A 25725-nucleotide genomic window follows, 5' to 3' on the forward strand; every position below is an offset into this window, starting at 1 on the left:
TAGTACATCAATAAGAATTACAGGCCAGGAACAGTTCAAGCCAAATTATGAAAATATTTTCTTCCAATGCACGCTCCTCCCTTCTCCTGCTGCTCATCCATACAGCAGAGCCAGGGCATTGTGTAACAGCCTCCTCGTATAAAGAATGAATTTCCAAACTGGTGTTGACAAACAATGCACTAGCTTCTAAATTGGTACAAACAGCATCTGCTTAACAGCTGTGTAACAGCAGCGGGAAGAAAGGAAAAAAAGCAATCGCTCCGCTGTTTATAAATCACTATGTCATCGTAGAGCACTGCTCTGTTCAGGAGCAGGACCACTGGCCAATGGACTGCTTGATGTAGTGGAAACAATGCGAGCGGGTTGTCATGATGACATACGTGGGTGGGCTGGTTTCGGTGGCCTGGCAACAAATAGTATTTTGCTGAGAGGATTCTCTCGCCCTATTATGCCCTTCTCCAATGATTACTGGCTCCTAAGGGTCACAGTGCCCCAGTCATATTTTCTAAGCCTGAAAAAGAGTCACCCTTGACTCATATCATGGCTTATGAAACTTTTGGAGGAGAAAGGTTTGCTTTGATGTGATCCGTTGTTGTGCAAACCAGCCAATATTATAATTCATGCCCTTTTTCCCTACATTACATGAGCCAGTGACCATTTAACTCTCTCAACAGGCACTCTGAACTGGATTTAACCCAGGCAGGAAGGCGTAAACAGATAAGCATGGATGCACAAGGCTAAACTGTGTTAAAGAGGAAGCAGAGAGGTTTTCTCGACACACAATGGCCGTATGTGGCCACCGAACACCAGAAAGCCTGTGGGGATGGCTGGTTTCATCTCAACCTGAAAAGAGCCCAACTGTTCGACCGTGCTGCCAATTCAACAACATGCAGAGATTTCGTAGAGAAAGTGACACACTTCCAGCATGAATCCATAACTGGGCACAGAAATGCTGGATCATCAGCAGCACTGGGCCATCCAGGTATCGAGATGTTGCTGTTTGTTTCTCTAGTTGTGAATATCAACACTACGCTTTCCTTATATCTTATTATTTCAGAAAGCTTTAGGACGTCATCATATGTTTAAGTAGTCTAAATAGACTACCAGAACAAACTTTCTGGTTATTTTATTTGTTACAAAATGACAAAATGTAGATAAATAAGTCTTTCAAGCATCTTTGTGGAAAATCTGTCATTACCACTTAATGCAATTGCTGGTTCAGGACTTTATTTAGAACATCAGAGTAAAAGGGGAATGAAAACAAATGTAAACCACACATTTTTTCAATATTTCAGCAAAGTGGAAAACCATATGTTAGACAAAGTATGAGATTCTCCTGGTTTAATATCCTTGAGCACGGAAAACCGAAAAGCAACAATTATTCCTAAAATTGTTAGACATTAGAAAAAGCATAGAATAAACACCCAACAATCTTCTTAATAGTTTTTAAAGTGCCTATGGCTCAGAGTATTTAACCTATGTGCTATTTTGACAAATTGATATTAGCTGGTTGCTCTGGGAACCAGCTTGTAGTCTTAGTCATACATTTGTGCACATTTCAGCTGAATTAGTTTTTCTTGTAACCAACAGAAAACTCTTCTTTCTGTGTCCACACAGTCTGAAAAAAAAAACATTTCAGGCATCCCAATAAAAAGTCTTCAAACTGTAGCAAACTTAAGATGTCTTTCAAACATGTACTGATAATGAGAGAAAAGGTAATTAACTGCAAATTGTTGGAGTTGGTTTGATCTACTTTTTACTGAAACAAGAAATCAGCTCAGCAGGTTTATGCTTGTAAACCGAATTATATTGTTAATCTATGTAAGTACTGTGGGAAAAAAAATAATTCACCGCTGTAATTCAGTGATGAATTTTATTGGATAAAATTAATCTTTTCGGCTGGAGTGTTTTAAAGAGACAATTATTTTAACTTGTGAAAGATGGAGGAAGAGGAAGAATGCAATTATAGTACAAATTAAACCGAAACTCCAGCTCACCTTGTTCGCATAATTTGATCTGTTTCCAGTTAAAATAGGATTTTGTGGAGAGATATCTCGCAGGGTGGAATCTATTAAAAATATCAGAGGAAAAATTAGATCGCACTGCAAGTTTGTTTGATATGAGGTGTTTGCTCTTGCGTGGCATAATTGGTTGTAGCAAATTTCCAGAGAAATTGCCTTTAAACGAAATGGTAACATATGGTTCAGGAAAATATACCCCCCATTATTTTTGGAAACACATTGAGTTTTCCTATCATCTTGACCTTCATAACCTTCAATTTTCAAAGAACAATAGTGCAAAGCAGAGTGTTTGCAGTATGCTCCTAAAATGCAGGCCTTTGTCCTGCTAGCATCTCTATGGCAGACCTGCCCTCTACGCGAAGCCAGCCAGACCGCCTGCTTCTGTCTGCCTGGCTCATTCTTTCTGCAAAGCATCGACAGAGGACAACTTTAAATACACTGGAACAAATGCAGTTTTTCTGTGTTTAAACTTGACCGAGCTGGCGAGCTAATTTGCTCCAAAACCCTTGAGTCTGGGAGAAGCAAGGGGGCAGAAACAGACATTTAAATTACATCCATGAATGGGGCTAACGGGGGAAGACAAAAGATATATGAGGGGCGATGGAAAAAGAATAGACGAAATGGGTCAAAGATGGACAAAATGGATGGAAGGAACTTCTTCTTGTGTTGATAAAGCTTACACTGACAGTCACTTGATTATAAACACTAAAGAAACTACAACCAATTCTCAATTGTTAACCTGAAAGCATCTTAGGTCCATGATAGAAAAAAATCAAACAGACACAATATTTGAACATCATTCGCACAGTGAGAATATCATAGCCGGCTAACCATTAGCCGCTAACGCCACTGAAGATTCCTTAAGATTCAGAGAAACCTATGTGGACAAAACTTTTCTCACTTCTAGGTTAATAGTGGGACTATTATACTTAAGCAATACCTAATTTGTAGTATGAGATGTGTACAAAACCTTAAGCAGAAAAATATAACACAACTGGCTAAACGTTAGCTGATAATGACGCCAGTTTAGCATCTGCTTTGAAACTTCCCATCTGCGCTAAACTATTAGGCTATTTTAAGAGACTTTAGGGAGTTTTCATGGCATATGATCAAATCCAGTTCAAAATATAAAAGTTTCTGTTCTTGTAACAAACACATTCTGTGAGTTTTGAACTAACATGACACAAGAAATTATTGCATTAAGGTCAATTTTGTACCCATGTTTTGCCAAGACCAACTACTATATACCCTTTGTAGTTTTTCATTAATTATGGAAAAATCAGTTCCCTTTTTTCATACAACACGATTTCCACTGATTTAGGTACAAACTTCTCAACTTCTGTTTGGTCCAGTTCTTGGGAAATGGGACATCCTGATGAAACTCTAGACTGAATCGAGCTGATCTGACTCAACATTCACTTGAGTCGGATAAAAATTATTATTAAATCATCAATTGTTAAAGCAAGAAAAAGACATCCCACAGTGGGTATAAATTGTTGAACCTGGCATCCTGTAGCAATCAGGATCTTTCTATTCCTCAAAATCTTTGATAGAAAGAAACTAAACCTAATGCTGCCTGAAATGATGACGGGGTAAACATCAGTTTTTTCTACTTTAAAACGTTCATGAAGATTTCTAAAATAATTTCTTCAGAACTTGTCACTGTGTCCGACTTGGCATGACAGAATGTTTTGCTTCAAAAAAGGGACCTTACATAAGTAATATAATGTGGCTTCTCATTGAGTCGCATTCACTTTGCATTCGCCAGGACTGTGTGTTTTATATTCCTTTTTATCCCATCAAAGCAGCAAAAGAATGGTCTCTACTTTCTTTCATGTTCTCTTTTCCCTCCTTTCCAGTTTCAAAAAAATTCTACTTGTCTCGTTATAAAGCGATCCTTGGAAGTAGGACACTGTAACACGGCGGCGATGAGGGTACGGAGTGGGATAGGCAGGTAAAAGTTCTGCAGAGGAAGTGGGCCACCTTGGGAAACGATCATGGCTTGAACAAACAACCCCATTGTTTCCCACTGAACAACACAGACGGCGTCACTTAGGGATAAGAGGCATATAAAAGACATAAAGAGCCACAGCGAGACACCCCCATTGCGTCTAGATACATTAGATTTACACCTACTGGGTCTAACTCTTTCTCCAGCACACATCCTGCTTCCCTGTCACGAAGGATGATCTGTTTGGCATCTTTGGAGGCTTGCTGATTCTCTCCCAGGTTTCTCCATTATCCACCACAGCAAAGTCGGCACCATGATGCCACTTAATGTAACGCCGTCAGAACCTACGTCCGCAGCATTAGCCACCCACCAGCCGCCACCACAATATACAGGCGCTTGTCAGGAGAAAAAACGCTGCAGCCGGTTCGGTAAAACACACAGATTAAAACGCAGGTGGGAGAGTGGTCTGAAGAAAAGAAGAAGGAACTAATAGGCACATCTTTTCTGATTTGAGGAACATGACTACAGCATACATAAGGATGGTGGCTGGGGTCTGACACAGAGGTAGTAATTGGATTTCTCAGGCCCTGTGCCCACTCATGATAACATGCTGAGCTGTGACATGAAAAGTCCTTATGTGTGGCAAGGGAGCAAGGTGCAGCAGAGTGGAAGTGACAGGTGTCAAAGATCCAATTCCCTTGCTCTTCTCGATCCTCCAGTTCCTTTTCTCGGGAGACAGCCGCGGAACAACCTGCCCCACACTAAAGCCAAACACCACGCTTGACATTCAGTTGCAAATCCCAGCAAGTTAAAGTTATGTAGAGTGCAGCAGGGGAAACTGAGGCGGAGGCAGAGGAAGGGGAGTCTGCACGTGCTGTGGGAATAAGGGGTCACGGCCCTGATTGCCTGGTTTATTTACAGTATATTCTGATGCTAATAGGAGCTGAATACAGAGGGAAGTCGGGAGAGGATTGTGAGAGTCCTGCTGCAGATCTTGGAGATGATGGGGGGATGTGCGGAGTCTGCACGGACACAGTCCCCTCCCTGTCCTCACCGAGCATTCTGGCCTCGTCTTTTAACGAGAGCTGCATGAGAAGAGGCGCATCATTAAAAAGAGCCATTCTGAGGTTTTCCTGTCTGCCATTAAACTTAACAACCTGCCTCTCTCATTACCTTTCATCCTCCCTTTACAAAAAAAAGGGGGGATTCCTATAAAGTTGCATCAGGCTCATAATGATGGATGCTGTCGCTCTTTCAATCAAACCTGAAGGCATTCTGGAGTTTCTAAATATAGAAATTGCTGCTCCAGCTAGTGCTGTATTTACATGTTTAACGCTAAACTGTTTTTACATATTACACTAATTTGACATAATTATTGGGTTAATGCCCAGAAAGATATGTGGTAGCCTAAAGGAAACATCGTTTTAGCAGAAGCCTTTGAGGACGTCTCTATTTAACGGCAATGAATTTCCTCTAATTTGATTATCAACCACCGGCAGCCATGCAACAACGTAGAGAAACACCCCTCTAGATCCTGCTCTGCTCTTGACCTTTCTCTGAAATGAACCGAGTCAAAACAGGGAGATTACAGCGTGTCCACGGCACGGTTAAATCAGGCCGACTTGTGCCGTTCAGGCTGTGCACATTACAGTCTTGATCTTTATTCACCAAGAAGACACAGCTGAGCTCAGCAGCAATTAGTGTTTGTTTAATCTGCATTAGACGTGGGCCACTGTGAGATTCCCCTGGTATGATAATGTTGAGTAAAACTACCAGGGTACTTAAAGGTATTGGTGCTTATGGGAAAATCTAAAAACGTGTAACCTGATCTAATTGCTATTTCTTCTTCTTTAACATTTCTACTTACCTTTATTGCACTGATTATTACACTTCTCTTGGACTAACACAAATCTAACACGATGTTAGCTGATTATTAGTCAGGCTATTTCCTCAAATAGCCACTCTGCGTTCGGCTGCCTAATAAATCTGCTGCTCGTAGTTTGTCAAATGTAAAACATTATCTTAATAGAGTTGGTTTCAAGGACACAATTGTCTTTATTTTTTACAGCCAGACATATTTATAAGCAAGTGAAGGAAAACTGTGGCAGCTGTTTTTTTCCTTCCAGTGTGCAGCAACAGGAGGGGGAGGGGCAGCACTGAATTAAATGAAATACAAGAAAGACTTCAGTTTCTCAGAACCAGATTGTAGTAGCTCTGGAAGGTTACCAAAGTGATGCTAGCTAGTTATTTATTAACGACCTGCTCAGGTAGAAAATAAAATTTTAAAAAAGAAACAGATGATCCCACTTAAATTTTTTAAAAATTTAGTTAAAAGTAATCAAATTAAGTTTATCCAAGCAAATGTAATGAGTTTTTATACTAACACAAATGTAAATGACATAAGTTTGACTAATTTAATTAAATTACATGTAATAAATTTGCTTTTTTTGTTATTGTTGTTTTTTCTTTTCTCAGTGTAGCCAATTACGTAAATAGGAATTTTGATTTATCCAAAGGAACCAGGCCTTTTCCATTATTAAATTAATATTTAAGATGTTTTACTAGAAAATCAGGATTTCAATAGTGTAGTGAGGGTTACTCTAACTAGAGTCTTTAAGAGTTATTCTCCTGCAACTTTTAGATGCATCGATATCTAATTCAAAAGGTTAAATTACTTCTTCCAGATGTCACGGTGTTTAGTAAAGGCCTGATAATGAGTTATTCATCTGACTCAGAGTAAGAGTCAGATGAATGAGAACAGTTTTTCTGTTCCTATAAACAGAAACAGAAAAAACAGAAAGCTCCTGACTGGATTTGGAGACTCCTGCTATACACTGAAGGAAGTCAATGTAGTTGGGAAACCGATTTGTCCTCATGCACCAAAATGTTGCATCAGAAAAAGCACACTTATAAGTTCAGAAAGTTATGTTTGAATTATCTAGTTAGCTGGTCCTTTTGCTTGCATCTCATTAAAGCTACTTTGAACCGGGGGAGCAACATGCCAGAAAACATTTGTGATTTTAACAGTGAAACCATTTCAAACCTCCGTATATCTTGATAAGAGCAACTGGTCCACATTTCGTCTGCATTAGTGAGTTACTTTAAGAGGTGAGTGATGACAGAAAAAAACCCAGAAGGTCTTTACAATGAGGGTCTGTTGAGAGACGAAACGCAGACGAGGTTTTAGGGTAAACTGCTGAGGAGGGAGGCACGGGGGGGGCAGGGAGGATCTGGATCCTGACATACCCCAGAAGGTCTTTTCTCTCTGTTACTGCACCCTCCTTTGCTCATCAATAGTTTATAATGTGGGTCACTGGCAGCCATAAGGTGCCTCCCACTCCTGAGACCGACTCAAAATGCAGAATTACGGCACGCTGAGCTCATCTCTGCAAGGTCATGTGGGGGACAGAGCGGGAAACACTGACACTAATTGGTGAATGAAATATAGTAATGATAGAGGTGGTTTGGATGACTTCTCTTTGACCTCTGTTTAACTTCTGCAGAGTACAAATCCAACAAGCACATTCTGCCATGCTTTAGATTTACAGTATGTCTAAGGAAGAGATGCTGGATTTAAACGACCATAAAACGTTATGGGATAAATCACTCACTTTGAATATACATGAGGAGAGGAAAATATGGAAATATTACATGTCTATGCCTGAGGTAGTAACCTTTTGTTGCCACAACTGAGGAGGACGACATAACTTTACATATTTCTGCTTCATAATCCATTTGAGTAATAATGTTGTCAGCAGATGCAAGGTGATGAGAGCTACGATAGAAAAAAGGAAAATGGGGAAGACAAAGGAATTATGGTAGACAGTGGAAATGAAAGAAGAAAAAAACAAGCAAAGGAAATCCCAAATGGATATAAGAGGAGGGAGGTAACGTATTTTTCCCAGAGAAAGGAAGTAATAAGGGTTAAAAAAGACAGATACACTATATGCCGCAGCATTGGAGCCCCCTCCTCTCTCTTTCTTCCTTCCTTACCACAGCTGCAGTGATAAATGTCTCTTTGTATTCTGCACAGAGAACTGCAGGCTACAATGTACTTGTCAAAAGACAGCTGATTCCCCCCCACCCCATTTAAACAGAGTATTTTTAATCTTTCCTTTCATAGGAATAGAGGAGACAATAAAACAAATGCCCTGTGCCAAGACGCATAATGCCCAGAAAAACTCTCCCCATTCACTGCATGTTTGTGTGCAGCTATGAATGCGCTCCTGCAGGTGTAGGATTGACTAGTGTAACTGCATACTATTTGTACTTTTCCCCAAATTTTGCTGCGTCCTTAATCCCCGCTGTGCAGCCGTAGTTCCGCTATGACGACCCCTAAATAGGCGTCAGTGCTACAGGTAATGGAGCTGATTATAGCTATCTGGGCTGTGGGCCACCTGCCAGACTCTGTCCTGCCTGGAGGGAGCTCAGGCCGCCTGGTGTCTGATATCCTGGGATCCCTGTAATACAAGCCTTGCCTTGGCAGTCACTCTGCAACTATCTTGCCCACTTCAAGCTGCACACAGAGGTTCCTTGGAGGAAGTCTATGGGTATAGGATGTCCTCATCAAGTTGTTTACTCCACATTGTATTAGTCTACTGTCCTACCATTTCATCAACAAGGCTGGAGTAACGGATTCTCTGGAAAGAAAATGTTGTTGGCTCAGAGTGATAATAGAGGATTGGGACCTGGAAATGGTTTTAATACGTCAATAAAAAAAATATGTACACAAATTGTATTGCTGACATAAAAAAAAAAGGTTGTCAGGCAGTGATACATTCTCCCCTGTTGTTCTGTAATTTTTGCAGTCAGCTGAATGGCAGCTCAACCAATAACACCTGAGGCTCATCGAGCCAAGCGGGAGAGAACCGAATCCAGCGCAGCACGCTGGTTTAAATAGCAGCGCTTCGTTTATGATCAGAATCTCTTCCTGAAGATTTCACTTGACCTCAATTATCCTGGAACCGCAAAGAACCCGTTAGGATCCAAACGATCAACGAGTCATATCAAAATAAAGAGGAAGCAAACTGAAAAGAGCCCGATGCAAATACTAGTACATGCAAGACGCAACCTTTCTGTATTTGTGTTATAAATAAATGATGTCTCTACGTGTGTTTTAAATAAAGTGTTGTCCGAACATTTTAGCAGAGCAGAAAAGATCCTACAAGTAAAACAAGAAAACATGTGCAAATAGTGTCTTTACTTTCTTTCTGTTTGAAAGATCTACAATCCTCTCTGTCTTTATAGCTTCAGAAAAATATTGAATTAATCCCAATAAATTGGGTTATATATCAAAATATTAGACTCCTTGCATATAATTACATACATTTTTGGAGAAGGAATTTCATTTTTTTTAAAATATGTAACTGAAAACAAACAGAAAATGAAAAAAAAAAAAAAAAGAAAACATATATCTCATGACCTTAAGCCTGGGCAGCTTATTGGACATAGACAATTAAAAATATGATACCGTGTCTGGGGGTATGTGTGACATTTACTCTAGTTGTTACAATGTAATTTCACTTTACATAATTTAAGAAAGTTTTAATCTAAGGAATCTGCTCAGATCTATGATTTACTGGTCTGACAAGCATCAACTTCCCGCATGAAAAGTGAATGAACAGATGGATAATAGTTTCTCATCAGTGGTAGTTTTAGAATTTTGATTTTAAATCAAAGTCAAATCATGTCTATTGAACTTGAGGTTTTACAACTCTTGGCATAAACACCAATTTTGATTCTTAAAATGATTCATATGTCCAGAACAGAGGGGATCAAAAAGTCATGTTTGGGTCATGAAATAGTTGCTTACATGTTTTTAACATGTATGTGTCTAAACTAATTGCCTTTATTCCTTTTCTTTCCCAGTACATCACTTTTCTTGCCTCTTTGTTAAATTACCATGGAGAGAAGAGGGCTCATTCACCTAAATATAAGTGGCATTTGCTGAAACAACATTCACTGATGTTATCATTGTCCTTGGGAGAGTGTCTCTATAGATGCCTCGAGAAATGTGAAATTTCAACACACAGGAAAACCACAGTGAATAAGAACTTACAACAGTTCCTTTGAAGAAACGTGTATTTCTTGCTGTTATGACAGGCATTTGTGCAGCAAACGACATGAACCTGCGGTGTGTTTGCAAATGAAGAATGGCAGTTTTGAGAGGATCCTTTGTTAGCGCACGGTTGTATTAAATTTACAGCACATGATGATAAGATAGTCGCTCTGGGGGGTAAATTGGGTTCAGATTACGATCGCCTGTCAATGGCAGAATGCCCATTTTAGTCTTGTGGCACAGATGCAACAGCATGGAAGCAGTAATTGAAAGAACTTTCAAATAAATTGGATTTACCTTCAAATAGATTATAGATTAGGATTATATTTTGTTGTTATAAAAAATGTGTATTCTACAGTTGGTCCCAACAACAACAAAAATAATAAATGCTCCCTTTTTGTTTAATCACAAATCCAAATAAAACCGAGTTTTAAAAAAAAAATCTCTTCAGCATGAAATCATCCAGTCTTGGTTCTGAAGTATTTTAGATGATTGTTGTTGAAACTCACAAAAGGCTGTAAGATATTAGTTTGGCATGATCTGAATCGACATATTCTAGAATATATCGCTTCAGTCTATGTATTTCAAATTCTGAGAAAGTTCAGCTTGTGAAGCGTGTCGCTAACTGTTAGCCACTAGGATTGTTTTAGCATTGCTGCTAGATAAACAACCCAACCGGACAGAAGATTTTTTTAGGACTTATTGAGTTGAGTGTACAGTAGGTTATTTCAGATTTCATCACAGATAATTAAATGCAGTCTGGACCCAAGGAAAAAAAAACAATGTAATAGTTGTTTGCTAACATTAGCATTATTGGCAGCTTGTCTCTCTGAGAAATAACCTGGAACAGAATGTATTTCTGTGAAAGAAATATATTTATAAAAAAGTGGGGATGAATTTCTGACATGTAACAAAATGTGTGTTTTAAAGCCCTGCTGGCAGAAAGCTTTGAAAGGGAGACCTTTATTGCTTCAGCTTGTGCAGAAGGATACGCTGCATTCAATAGTAAATACACAAAAGGCTGCATGGCCTCTGGACGATATAAATAATGTGTGCTTGAATTGTGCAGGGCATGTTCCCTGTTTGGAAAATGCAAATGCACACCAACAGGTGTCTTTCTCTGTAGGCATTGCTTCAATGTAACAAGGTACATTTGAAAGTGACACAACCCAAACCCACGAGGCGTTTGTGATTTCAGTACTAATGTTACTGCAGTCCTCACTACTTTGTTTTACCCCACAGTCATGGTTGCTCCTTGCTTTGAATTACAGTGGGAAGCGGCTTGTGTCCAAGCTGCGACCTCAAAGAATTAAACACACAATGCAGTGTGGTTAGAAAAATGGCTGCTGCCTTAGTTCCTCAGACGAGAGCAGAATCAATCAGGGCCACAAAAGGCAAGCAAACTGGAGACAACGCCGTAGCGCCGCTTCTTGAATTTCACTCTTCTCCTCCCTTCCTACCCACAGCATTTCTTTATTCATCTTTCACCCTGTGCTTCTCTCTTTTCCACTCCATTTCTGATTAACCTTTATAGACGCACACCTGCATGCACACAGAGGCTCCTCAGTATGTTGTGTACGCACGCTCTCAGATGGATTTAAAATTCAGGTACTCTCCCCTTCTCTCTTTAATACACACTCGGCCCCCATCAACTTCTGCGCATTACCTGCTCTTAATCTCCTTCCCTCTGTCTGGGATCATCCTGATCCCCCTGTTTTCCCATCTGCTGCTGATTGGGACCCAGCTTGGCAAGGTGTTCAACAAACAACCGCGATTCTCTTGGTTTCTGCGGAGATTATTAACACACCTAGCATGCCACAGCGTCATGAATAAGCAATGGAGATCCGGAGACCTATTTTCTGTCTGCCTCTGTGTTTCCTCCCTCTCTCCAAGTCTCTGTCTCTCATTCTCCCTCTATCTTTTTTTTTTTTTTTTTGCCCTGTCTCGTTGTGAACTGAATGCCAGGATTGTCTAAAAAATGAGCTGTCAGTGGAGGGCCTGCAACGAGATACATCAGGCTCATTGTGAGCTCTAGAAAATAATGAACTATTCCCATTTCTCTCTCTGATATGTTCAATACGCTATCCATGACAAGTGCAAAGAGATAAGCAGTCCCCTCTTGAGCTGATTAAATACACTGAGTATATTCAGAAGAGCTTTGACAGCACAAGGGTTCAGCCGAAGTCATTATGGTATTATAACGTTACTATATGTTTTCCGTCTTGACTGGAAATGAAGACCTTTTGTGTGCGGCTTGTGTCTGAGCTCAGCTACATTTGCTACCCGTTGGTAGCAAATGTACAGACAATAAAAGCAGAGCTGGTTCATAATGTTTGGTTTTCCACTACAGAATTTCACAAAACTCAACCCCAGACCATTTCTGGATGCGTTTAGGTTGTTGACACCATAAAAGACTCCAGAATGAAGGTGATCAACTTGCATTAGCAACGCAGCGACTTTACACTGATGTCAACATAAATGCTGGATTAGTATTTTCACCATTTTTAACCAGCTCATAAAATGACGGAAAAGAAAATAACTCCAAACCCTTTTTAAATGAAAGAAGTTTAAAAATATGTTGATATTATTGCAGATTATACATATGTATAATCTGTATAATATGTATAATATGAGTGAATGTTTTCTGAGTGCGTAGTTGGTTGTTACTGCTGTCTTTGCCGGGTCTCCCTTGTAAAATAGATCTCTGATCTCAGTGGGACTAAAACAGAAACATAAAAGTTAAATAAAACAAAGACAGGCTTATGAAATGTTGCTTTCTACATTAAGATGGGGCTTTTAATGGCCAACATGTCTCAACTCATACCTACCAGACAATGTTTTTTTACTGTTTTGACAACCAAGGACTTAGAAATGCTTTCTTTTAATCTTTTCATCTAATTATAGTCTACTGTAGGAGAATGTTGCAATGGGGCTCCAGTAAACTGAATTAGAGTTATTTTTATATGATCAGGGCACATAATCTCTCCCAATTCATAAAATTCAGCTGTCCTAATTCATAAGATTTTGCTCCACAATACAATAATATTTAATTGAATTAAATTATATGTGAGATTTGAACATTTAATGGAAATTCATCTCCAAAACTTGATTACACACTCTATAGCTTAATTTCCTAAATGTCCCCTCTTTGGTAAAATAAAAAATATTTCTATTAGATGGTTTCTTTATGAAAAAGAAGTGGCAGTATTGAGGGAGAAGTATTGGTACGGACTGGCGAAGGAGAGAATTAACCTGCAATTGCAAACATCTTCTCGCAAACCGCTCCATGTCTGATTATCCTAAAACTCGTGCAAGGATCATAAAACACAACTTGAACTTGTTGCTGCAGCCAAGCAGAAAACAAAAAGCACTTCTGAATGAGTAATTTGATTTAAAATATGTAAAAATGAGAACAAATCAATTGCAGTGGTCTCAAAATAACTCAGCTTATGCCTCAGGTGATGTCACCACAACCATGTGAGGGTAGAAATTAGTTTCTGAGGTATATTGATTGTTAAACAAGTAAAAAACTTGTAAGATGAATAGAAAAACTGATCATGGTATGTTGTTTTATAGTCGATGAAGTGCCTGTGAAGTGAGTTATAGAAAAGTCCGGGATGTAGCTTTAAAGAAGAGCAGTTACAGGAAATGTTTGCAAAAAGACGTCAGGCAGCCAAAATATGCCACGTTTGTTTTCACTCGTCTCCAATAAAGTCATGAAAAAAAGGAGAGCACTTTTTCAAACGATTCTTGGAAAAATTGTCAGGTTGCTTTCGAAAATATGGCAAAAACTAACCTGGAGGTTGTGAGCAATTTAGAAAAAGAAAACTTAAAGGAGAAATGAAAGCTGCGTTTGAACAGAAACATTTTTTTTCCAAATCGCTCCGTGAGAAGAAAAAAGAGCAGAAAAATCACATCTTTCCCTCCAGTCACATGAGTCGTTTTTTACAAGGTGCAAAATCAATATCAGTCTGCTCTGTTTTATTATATTAGGTGTAATTTCAATATGACACAGCCAGGCACCTCACAGTGTAACAGAATTTCATTCACTGATAAGCACAATAAAAAAGATAAGCCCAGATGGACACGGCTTAGAATGACATTTTATTTCCTTCTCTTTTTTATCCTCACGTCTCCACAACTCGGAGGCAAAAATCTGCATGTCGGGTTGTTCATTACAGACTCCACTACACCTGCTAGCAAGCATGGAGTGTGTTTGCACTCTATCTACCTTAATGTTGCACCCAGCTCTTTGTCACTGTCAGCCATTTTACCTCCACCGGTTCCCACATTAAATTAGGCAAATCCAAATCAAAATGGATGGTCTCAGAGTGGAGTTTACTTGTTAATCTAATCATAAAGTATCACAATGCAACATGTGTCCTGTACAGCAGTTTTGATGCCTAATTCAATCAAATGTTGTTTGGGAATCAGTCACATTCTCTGGCAAATTCCCATTTACCTCATAGCAAGAGGAATGGAGAAAAAAAAAGTCCCTCCTGCCTGTCAGGGATTTTGTTTCTTCCTCCCTTTTTATTTTCCCTCACTAAGACTGCTTAGTAGACTCTCAGCTCATCTCTCAATCTCCGTCTCCCTCGCACACAGACTCTCCCCGCCTCCCGTAGTGTTGTCAGCACAGCCCCGTTCCTGTTGCCTTCCTGATTCTGACACCTGTCAGCATTTTTCGTTAGTAGATCAGAGAACTGCAAACTAGAAATGTTCCCGTGCCGAATTTAGGGCAAGTTCATGGCAGAAACATGTGAGGTGCCTTTACTCTTCCTCTAATTCAACAGGGGGAAAGGGAAGTGCTTGACTGGCACAAAGTTTGGGAGATGTGGGTTGGAAGTGTTTGCTGTCTGAAGAGAGAGAGAGAGACAGAGAGAGAGAGAGAGAGGAAGGAGGAGAAAAAAAGAAGAAAAAGGTGGAAGTAGGGGGAGGAGGGGCTTAAATCAATTAGGAACAGTGAAACCCTGCGGATCTACTGATGGAAAAAGGGAATATGAAGAAATGTGCAGCCCGCAAAGGGGGCTTCCATTCCTGGGCTTCAGCTTCAGGCACACACCCACAGGGAGCTAACAGATAGATGAGAGATATTCTCCAGAGGTGGAGGCCGAGGAATATGTCAGAAATAAAGACGCCCGGTTCCCTGCTCTGGCTAATTGAGCAGTCCTGCATTTCCTTTGAGTCTAACAGCCCAGGCAGGACTGAATCGCCTTGATGAGCACTTATACAGTGACCTGGAAACAACACCAAAACCCAGGCTGCAAACCCTCTAAAACCAGACAATGGCAATGCCGCAAATGTGGCGGCGCCCCCGTCTTTTCCACTCCTGCTGAGGTAACTTGAGAGATTTAACAATACATGAATCTTAATCCTTGAAAACCATAGCTCATCCACATCCGAGAGGAATTACAATGTGAGCTACAACAATCAAAGAAAGTCGGAAAAAATAGATTAAGCTCCCTTTGTCACCAGCCCCCTCAGAGCCAGTTCCCCTGACACTAATGGTTCCACAGAGCCGAAGCTAGCAGGTCCCCTATTTCAACAAAATCCCCCCTAACTTCACAGACATGCCTGTAAAGATAAAGAGGAATTCATTATATGTAGCTCTTCTCCTCAGTTAACAGTTGCAGCGCCATCGTCTTTTTATTCAACTGGCAGATTACGTGTTAAAGATACCCTTTCGTTTATAGATTTTAAGAGATTTAAAATAATTTGGTCCTCAGATACTTTCCAAATCTAATCCACAGGGTGAGGGATGTTTAAGGTCAGCTCGTGGAAAAGAGACACGCTCTTCTTTAGATTCCAGGCAGGGATTCAATAAGGAGTTATTCACTCAGATATAAGTCAAAAATCTCTCCACAAGCACTTCACTGAACGTCACCCTTGTAAGCCGGTGGAGAAATAATGGATAGAAAGAAAGTCCAACCCACCAGGGACGCGACATCAGTGGGGTCACTAAGTGGGGTTGACCTTTAAAAATTTGTAGGTGACTCTGTCTCTGTCTAACACAGCGTGTCTTCCAGGGAAGGACTTGATTGTCATGAGGAACAATTAGGCCAATCAGAAGTGCTGATTTAGAAACATTATACCTAGAAGCTTAGACTTCCTCTTCAGCATCTGAGACATAAAATTAGTGGTGCACCGATTGCAGTTTTCTGGCCGATTACGAAGCCTATCCTACCGATTCCGATTTTGGGCTATACCAATGGTTTTTGGCTGAAATGTTTCTCAATATAGCAAGAAAGGTGCTGAACTGGCAACAGTGGGGTGACAATTGTTAACAGTAAACGTGCAGACATGACCTGGTGGGCCGGTCGATAGGTCAACCCTCAGAGGACAGAGGCTGATTTTTAAACCTTCACAGATAAAATCGATGGCTTCACAAGTAAAAATCGTCCTACTTCCTGTTCATGCACAACAGGAAGTAGTTGTGCATGAAAAGCAAAAAGAATATTTTTTAAAAGTTATTATTTTGAGACACCAACACCAAATCAGTTGCTTTTTTTTTTCTAAATCACAAAATCCAACCAGTGTCACAGAAGCGCAAAGAGGCTTTTAAAGTCACAAATTCAACAATTTAGTTCACTCTACTTTATCTATTTATCTATATTATTCAGCTTTCTATTTTTCTTTTCAAATAGTAGCACGATCACAAATAGGTGAAAGTTTTGGAGCGATACAGCTTACAGTATGTATATGCTAGCTGGTTAATTCCTGGTGTATAGCTGCTGTTTTTAAGTTCATGCTGTTTTATTTAAATCGCTGAACTCTTCTCGGCTTCTGGTTTTGTTGTCCTCACCCTAATATTATTAGTGGCCCCATCTGGACACCTCGTGAAACATTTCCTGGAGTCGCACTTGCTTCTTGATCAGAGAGGAGGGAAAAATCCATTGTGATCAGATTCCCACATGAAAGTTAACAGAATGAAGGGAAGGCCGGGTCTTTGTCTAAAGGTAGCGGCTTGTCTCCTGGGCAAACAAAGCCTTTGCATGGCACTGGGAATGGTAAACATTTGCATGGTGAAAAGCCCCAGAGTTTAACCCTTCCTCCTTTTCCTCTTACAACTTCCTTTTGTTCTTTGCACTTATCAACACAAGACAAAAGAACAATAAAAATCAAATACAGACACACAAAAAGTAGGTGCTGCTATCCTTAGCTAGTGTGCTGATGTGGTCCTTTGGCAATCACAGTCTCTCAACTTGTTTTCTGCTTTAGCTGGCAGGCGAGGCACAGCACACTACACAGCAGATTTACTCCCAGAAGACATCTAAACAGCGGGGCGTTTAGCTGAGATGCCGCTTTGTTTTCTAAAAATCTCCCCCTATGCACACAACAGAAAAGTGTCCGTTTTTTTGTCAATTAAAACAGACGATCTCAAAGTAAAACCCGCATCAGCACATAATGTGTAACCACTGTACCTCTCATCTTCCATAAACCTCAAAGGCTGTTTTCTCCGCCTTCGTGCTCAAGTCGGCTCGTACGGAGGGGTAAAACAAGCAGCAGGGAAACGACAGAGCCGCGGCGTTCTCCTGAGGAGCTCTGGAGAAATTCTGATCGTGTAAAACTCGCACAAACCGGGAGAGACGGATTCAACTGTGCATCATGTGCCCATCACTGTCAGCCTTCTCTGCCCTTTAACTGTGTAATTAGACCATTGAGATGGAAACAGGGACAATTTCATCCACCATGTCATTACATTTCTGCATGTCATCTTTGGGCAAATCATTTAACAACTATGAACAGCCCCTCTGGTGTGACCACAGTAGCAGACTGACATCCAAAACAATGGGTAAAAAAAGATCTGAGGCAGTCATTAGGGTCAGACAGTCTTTACAGAGTAGTTCCTCTGTATCTCTTATATAGCAAGTTTAGACATTTCTTGGCTTAAATCTCCATAATTCCCAGTCAGTCCATTAAGAAGCAGCAAAAACAAGAGACTGAAGGAATGGGCAGAGTGGTAGGTGGATTCATCAGTGGGCAAATACTGAATAATACTGCACAGATAATATAATCATGTTTTTCTTTTGTAAAGTTTGATGTATCACCAAAAAATCTCCCTAACCAGCTTTGAATTGTATAGAAAGACAAACAGGTAGACAGACGTATGAATAGATGGACAGACAGTTGAAAGGACGACTGGACGGATGAAATAATTGTCAAACTTATTAAAAGAGATGCTCTTGGATGAATGGATAGATGGATGCAACTTCTGAACAATGGGTCCAGAAATTAAAGAATCAATTTCTCCAGCCGTATCTATGCCAGAAAAAATAAATCTAATTCCATATTTTTCCATAATTTTCCGCAGCGTGGAGGAACCTCGTTTTTACTAAGAAGAAATGCTGGGGGAAAAAGTGACTCTGCAGCGAGTGGAGATGAAAGAGGAAGAAAAGAAAAAGCCAATAAGAAGCAAACACATTGTAATTCCACACAGATACTCTGTTATCATCTATTTTACTCTGGTCAAAAGAATGGACAGCACTGTGAAATAGCCTCTTGTTCTGTTTACCGGCAGTGTTGCGCTGCATTAGACATTCAGGAGACACACTTCCATTTTGCTGAAACAGATACAATCATTGGTGGTGTTAATGAAAAATGCACCGCCTCAGAGAGCTCTCCCCCTTGTAATATTCTTCATGTACATCATTTCTAATTGTCTCCAATAATGAGATCCCACTACCAGAAGACCTGTCAGTGTGCATTCTTTGGAGGCATGAGGATTTTTGTTTCGCAGGTGGTGAAGTAATTACAGCTGGCAACCACTAGGCAGTCAATTCACTTTTCCACGCATATTAAAGCGCCGACGCTGCCGGGCGAGCACCCGGGACAATTCGGTTCTAATGGTCACCATTCATTCTGACCCCGTACACCTGCATCTGCATTTCTCAGCCAAAAATAAACATCAACAATAAAAACGACGAGAGCTGCCGGCCAGAGAGACAGATGCATTTGTATCGCTCAATTCTCGGTGAACATAAAATAAAGGTTGCATGTTGTTATTGTTCCCCAGTCAAACAGCATAAATAGTAAAACTGCTCCAAGTGAAGCATCTGGTTGGGTAAATACGCCAAGATGAGCCTGCAGACATCTTTTACTGCATTTCAAGCCACACCCACAAACTTAACAGGCTCCTGGTAAAAATAGATGGCTAAATAATTCAAATAAATCACATCGTGTTCATTCTTGAACATGATGCATATTTTTAAGCAGGATTCCTTCCTATCTTTGGCTCATTAAAACCTCCTGCCTTATGTGACCTAAAGAAGCAAAAGAATGAATTAGTGAGTGACTAGACAGTGTTTTCTGGGGCATTATCGCTGTGAAATGAACCAAAATTATTTTCATGCTAGACAGGAAGAGAAACCTTCCACAAGCTGAAGAAACTGGAGCAAATGTGACATGTCCTCCACAAATGCTTTACGTTCAAACTAATTACGAGCTAAACTGCTCATTTTCAGATCATCTCAAATTGTTGGAACATTTTCACACGTGTTGGCGAGCCGCAGCACCTGTGTGTGCAGTTTCCTTTGAGCTCATAAATACCCCCAGCAACATCCTGAAACAGCTTTTTCCTGCTATTCTCCTCTCGCTGACCCCTCTCTCCCTCGGTCTGAATGGACACGACCTTGTCACCCCCTGACCCCTGATGACGGAGTAAATGTTTCTTTTTTAAAACAGCCGATCAGAAATGAAACATCAACATTAATTCCCTGCTAAATGCTCCCACTGAATAATGGATGAGGACACAAGCGAAGATATGTAGATTTCCACCTTCTGCTCTAATTGCTGCCATTCAAACACGTCTGAAGTCGCCCTCGCTTCAAGAGCCGGCTTGGCTGCTATCAGTCAATAAAGTTGCCTAAGCTGGAATCAAAGGGTGGCCTTATCTGTCAGAGATCCCTCACATTAGCTGAGAGCAGGACATCAAAGACGAAAAAAGGGGGGACGCTATTTATGCACATCTGATACCTGCAGTGGACATAATGGATCTTAAAGATGCTCTGGTTGAGTAAAAACAGACTCAGGTTCACACAAACACACAAATCCATACTGGGCCCTATCTTGAAAGTGGGAACAACAAACTCCAAACGTCTGAACGCGCGCAGCCTGCACACATAACAACAGGTAAATACTTCCTTACCTTGGTCTGGCAGCTGGCAAACATTGGGGGGGACGGTCATGTTCAGCATGTCATTGACAGCCGTGTCAACATAGTGTCCTCTCTGGACGTCATGTTCGCTGTCGGTCTGGTCGCTCTCCTCGTGGCCGCTGTCCTTCAGGCTGTTGCCCTCCAGGTCCTTGAACGTTGATGTGCTACATGGGGGCCAGGAGGGAGAAAAGGGAAATGTTGATTAACTGTCACATCACCTTTTCTAACACGGTGTTGGTTGTCGCTTGGTCCCTGATGGGTTTTGACGAGCTGCCTGTCTTTTAATCTTCTTCCCCCTCCCACAAACAGAATATAGAGAAACTGCTGGCCTACTTTGGGAAACTCCACTCTCCAAACTTTTTATAATCAGTGAACACACCATATTTAAACTCTGTTTGGTGTGGAAGTTGTTACTGCAGGAAGACGAGCCAATGTGTTTGAGTTTTGGTTGTGTCAAACCTGACTTTTTCAGGTCCTTAGGATGATTTGTCCAATCAGAACCAAATTAAATGGACCCAGAAGTGATTTTAGCAGAAAACAGGAGGTTTTAACATGTTCTGGGCTGGAAACACTCTTGGATTTTGAGGCATTTAAGAAAGAAGTCAGAGGAGGCACAGAGGATGAAGAAACCTTTTAAAAGAAAATAGTATTTTGTACATGAAGACACTTGTTTACGGGTCATTCAGGTGTAGAAAAAGCAAGAAAGAATACATCTTTAAACAGATAACATAAAATTTGAGACTTTTGAGCTTTCAACCTATTTCTATTTTAGAAATTACAAGATTTAAAATTGTGGAAAAGTCTAACTTAAGGTAATTGTTTCTCTTCATTAGGAAACACAGAGAAAATACAGAGGATATTGGACTAATCATTAATGGACAGATGGTTATTTTGGTGCATCATTTTGTGTTTTTGTTGTTTTGATCTATCGGCTGCAGGATATTTTATGTCAACCAGTTTGAGAACATTTAATTTAAGTAATTTTTTATAATTGACTCAGACCTACTGTCATTTTAAAATGATAAAGAATTAAGTTATTTGTAAGATTTAGGTAATTCATTGCTATTTATCTCTAAAATATGTTTCCACAAAGAAAATGAAACTAATATCTAAGTGTGTAAAAGCAGGAAAGAATGAAATATTAAGGTATGAAATTGAGTTATAAAGTGACAAAGGGAAAAACTGAGCTGTTGTGATCACTAACCTGGAATACTGAAGATAATTTAACATTTATTTATCTTTAAAAAAATAAATAAATAAATTTGTAAAACCTTGTTTTACAATAAATTACCAGTTTTTCCCCTGATAAAAAAATAACATGCGATTTCTTTCCTGAATGCTAGAAATAAATATTTTGAACCTTTTTAATAGTTTTAAAGAAAAATATTAATCTTTTCAAATGTATCATGAGTTTAAAGTATCATAGGAACTGGAGGGTAGCATTTGCCTTCAAATCTCTTATTGCTGTGTCCATAAAAACTGAACATTTCTACGGATTCAAACTTGAATAATCGTAATTTATTTTAGAATAAATCGCCTTTCAGCACTAGACTTTTGAAAAGAGAAGTCTATGTCTGGCTTCTGTTTGCAGTTTCCACAAGATAAGAAGAAAGTGCAAATCTTTTGAGAGCTTTTATGGATTAAGCACATATTTCTGAACCTCACAAAGCAAGTATGCGGCGTTTCAGACGGGGACATTGTGGATGGATGTGCCGTCTTCAAGGACATTTCAACGAATAAACAGGAGGCACTCACTCACTACAATCATACAAATACTGCAGTAATCAGGAAATCCTGCAATCCTGGGAGATGGATGAAGAAAGGCGCTGGAAGCATACAAACGGAGCATCTGTCTTGTTTGGGGCTCACAGTCAATAAAGATGGTGGGGTGTGGGGGCCACAATAAACAGCTGCACAGTAACAGCGTGATTTCCCCTCGTTTGATTTCCTTCCCACTGGAACAAATCCTACTTTACAAACAACACTAAACTGGAATGAACACGTTTCTTGCATGGGAGAGAAAATAAGACGCGTTGGTTTGTGGGGCGGCGGGGAATCGGCGTAAACAAAACGGTGCGGTGAAGTAAAAGGTGGAACGGGAGGAAGTGAAGGACAGTAGAAGGCAGAGCTGCATTCCTGGGCCCAAGCTGGGAGAGAGGACCGCAGCGGAGGTAATGCCGGCTCCGATGTTATCACTGTAATTGCACCTGTCCCAGACCATAGGCTCCCTGGCTCCTGAGGGGATTTCTTTGTAGTATCCTGCAGAGGCCCACACTTGAATGCTCTTTGTTTATATTAATGCAAGGAATCTTTTTTTTTTGAAAGCGGGAGGGAAGAAGTAAGAAGGGGGAATTGCCTTAATGGGTTTTCAAAAGGGCGGCACAGCCTCAAACAAATGAAAGGCTTGATTGTTTCACTGCAGGTAAAAACCAAGAGCTGCAGCGAGAACAGTTAGAAACCCTCCAGAGGTTCAAGGAATTTCACTATGACCCCCTTCAAAACCGTGACGCTGAATTCCTGCAGCCCTATCAAGTGTCCCGCATCAAGTGGGCTGAACAACAACGCACAAAGAAAACATTTATTCTTTGATTCTTCACACAAGGAGACCTCAAGTGTGTATTATTCATGAAAGTGTTGCCTCGAACACCTCCAGAGAAAACTTTTAAATAGTGTTGAGGTGCTGCTTTAGTTTTTGAGAAAAGCTGGACTTTGGAAAACTTAGAATGTGGAAGAATTTGTTACTTTGTGGATTTTATCTCATAAATCTTAGGTTTTTTAACAAAGAGTCTCCTAAACAGGTTTCCTACCCAACACAAAACACAAAAAGCTTTGTTTTCTGTATCTTATTTTTGTGCTTTCTTCCTCTCTTCTCTCCTTCCTTCGTTGAATTACCGTCCTTCATTCCTTTTCTAATTTTTTCCTTCTATCCTTCCTTGCTCTACTTCCTTTCACTGCACGTATCCTTTGTGTTTCTATTCTCTTTTTTCCCTTCCTTTCTTTCCTTACTTGTATCTTCTTCTTTCCATTCCTTTTTTTCTTACACCTACCCCATTTTTTTTCTTCCTTTCTTCACTTACTTGCATCCTCCTTATTTCCTTCATTTCTGTCTTCCAAAAATCCATATTTCTTTGTATCCTGTCTTTTCTCTTTCCTTCTGATTTTCTGAACACTTCCAGCCTTTTCACTGTGGAAATATCTATCAAATATTCATGATGAATTTACTATTACTATTTTACATTTTAAAAATCAATGTTAAGGACCGAGGTCCTCTGGAAAGTTGAGTCTGAAAAAGTAATCTGAACACAAAGAAGAAAAGCAGGAACTGTAATGGTGTCGGGGTCGGTGCCCGTCTCCCTCTGTGCGAAGCGGCCCGGTCGGTCGAGACCCAGCTCTCCCTCCGTCTGAGAGAGACCTGAGGGCAGCACTAATCATTAATAATTACGACGCTCAAAGTACTGAAATTATCAAACAGCAGAACAAGCCTTACTTTGATTTTTTTTTTTTTTTTGTCCACATGTAATTAGTGGAAGCTGCAAAGAGAACATGTCCAAAGCGTAGAAAAGGCTAACGCTGGTCTGCATCTCCTCAGTAGAGCAAGATATTTGATAGAAATATGTGCCAAATCAGACATGCTTTTAGAAATGAATCTAAAGCTGTGTGTGTTAGAGGTGAAAAACATTATAGTACATTTGTAAAACACAGAGAAACTGTCCAGAAACTCCATTGGGGGTAAAATATTGAGTTGGAGCAAAAACAACAACATTGTTGGCTACATAGTAATGATGAAATGTAGTGTGAAATATCACTTCACATCCAAACAGTACACATAGCATAAAAAACTTAATTAATCTCATTAAATGTAGGTTATTTCTCATTTGAACGGTTGAAGTTGTACACGTTAATACCATAAATAGATGATTTTTCTAAGCTTATAGAACCTGTTAACTAAGCTGAATTTTGGGGAGGAAATTTTCATTTTAATTACTTGGAAATAAATAAAATGGGTTTCCTATGCCTCTGGGATTAGGCAGCTTATTAAAGGCAGACTCTGCAGGGTTCCTGCAAATTTTTCATGCTAAAATTAAACATTACTCCAGACTCAACTTTCCAGTCCTTTGTAGTCATTTTAAATAATAAATAAAACTAAAACATTCACAGTGAGTTTATGGCAGATATGTGTGCAGTGGGCAGGGTTTGCATATGGGCAAAAAAAATCCCTTTAAGACCAAATGTACAAAAACTGGAGAATAAAAAATATAAGAAAGAAAAAATGGAGGCAGGTCACAAGGAATGGTGCAAGAGAAGAAGGGGCCAAAAGAAGAGCAAAAACAAGGAAAGGAGAAAGGACACAATGTAGGAAGGACAGATAAAATCAAGGTAGAACAAAATAAGAAAATAGAAAGAGGGACAAGAAGAAAGAAAGTAAGAATACAAGAATTGGAATAAAAACAGAAAGAAGGAAGATTCAGAAACAAGAAATACGAAAGAAAACAGGATGTTTATATTTCTGCATTTGGAAGATGCTTTTATCCAAAGCAACTTAGTATTGAGGATGTAACAATGCAGTTAAAGTAATAGCTAATAATGATCTATTTAAAAGGAAGCCCTCTCATTTGATGATGCAGAAAAAGAGAGTACACTCAAAGGGAAGTGGAGACATTTTTATTTTATTTTAATCTGTTTTTTTACTTGTTCAAACATATCCAGACCTGGAAAACATTGGACTCAAGTACCCTTGTTTCCCAGGCTGCATAGGAACCCCGATAGTTCAGGTTTCACCTCAAATGTTTTTATTTAGCAGTTTCCTGTTGCAGTTTTTGTATTTCTGTAACGTTGAGTTCAAGTGCTTTTTATTTATTGAGGCATAAGAAAGTAATTAAGTTGACCGACTTTATCTTAAATGTTACATTTAGGAATAAAGTGCCATTTCTTGTGCTTGTAAAATGAGTTAATTCCTCACATGTTGTGGATTTTTTTATTGTAAAGGTAGATTTGGACTTTCCTGCAGTAAGCCATAGGCAGATGTAAGATAATCCCACATGTCCAACTGATAGGTAAAATCAGAGAGGTGGAGTAAGATTATTCTAAAAAATTAACCCATCTATCTTATAGTGAACAATCTGAACAACCTTTTTAAACATTTGTTTCCACTAAATGCTTCACAGAGTAACATTATTTATCCCAAAATCTCATTCTCCCCTTTTCAATTACACCGAGTGAAAACAAAACAAACAAAAAAAACATGCAGGTACACATGCAAGCTCCACCAACTGGTGCTCTCATTAAGATAAAACAATTACAGATAACAATGGTAATGAGGTGCTGGTAACAATTCCTAATCAAGACATACCTTTTAATGAGGTGGGCTCTGCTGTTCACATAACTGGAATCAATGGAATAATTCTCCGTCTGCAAAGAGAGTGATGAAGAGGGAGGGAAGAAGGGAGGATGGGGGCAACAGAGAGAGGTACTTTTAATAATGGAAGCAGCCAAAATAATGTTAGTAGTAATTGGCTTTCAGTAGAAATGTTATTTTACACAA

General features: G+C 39.7%; 1 protein-coding gene across 7 annotated transcripts in view; it reads right to left on the reverse strand.

Annotated features, from left to right (window-relative positions):
- LOC129360428 (protocadherin-19-like) overlaps positions 1 to 25725 on the reverse strand; it is a 74874-nt gene that overhangs the window by 8912 nt on the left and 40237 nt on the right. For 4 of the 7 annotated variants that reach the window (XM_055030639.1, XM_055030636.1, XM_055030638.1 and 1 more), the window contains exons 3-4: positions 25534 to 25592; positions 20175 to 20347 (exon numbers count right to left, since the gene is read on the reverse strand). In XM_055030639.1, coding sequence (XP_054886614.1) covers positions 20175 to 20347; positions 25534 to 25592 — 232 coding nt within the window. Of the gene's footprint in view, positions 1 to 20174; positions 20359 to 25532; positions 25593 to 25725 lie in introns of all 7 variants that reach the window. The other 3 variants (XM_055030635.1, XM_055030637.1, XM_055030633.1) reach the window with 1 other exon arrangement.

This window comes from Poeciliopsis prolifica, unplaced genomic scaffold (assembly GCF_027474105.1).
Source record: "Poeciliopsis prolifica strain line A6 unplaced genomic scaffold, Auburn_PproV2 SCAFFOLD006, whole genome shotgun sequence".
In the NCBI taxonomy this organism is placed as follows: Eukaryota; Metazoa; Chordata; class Actinopteri; order Cyprinodontiformes; family Poeciliidae; genus Poeciliopsis; species Poeciliopsis prolifica.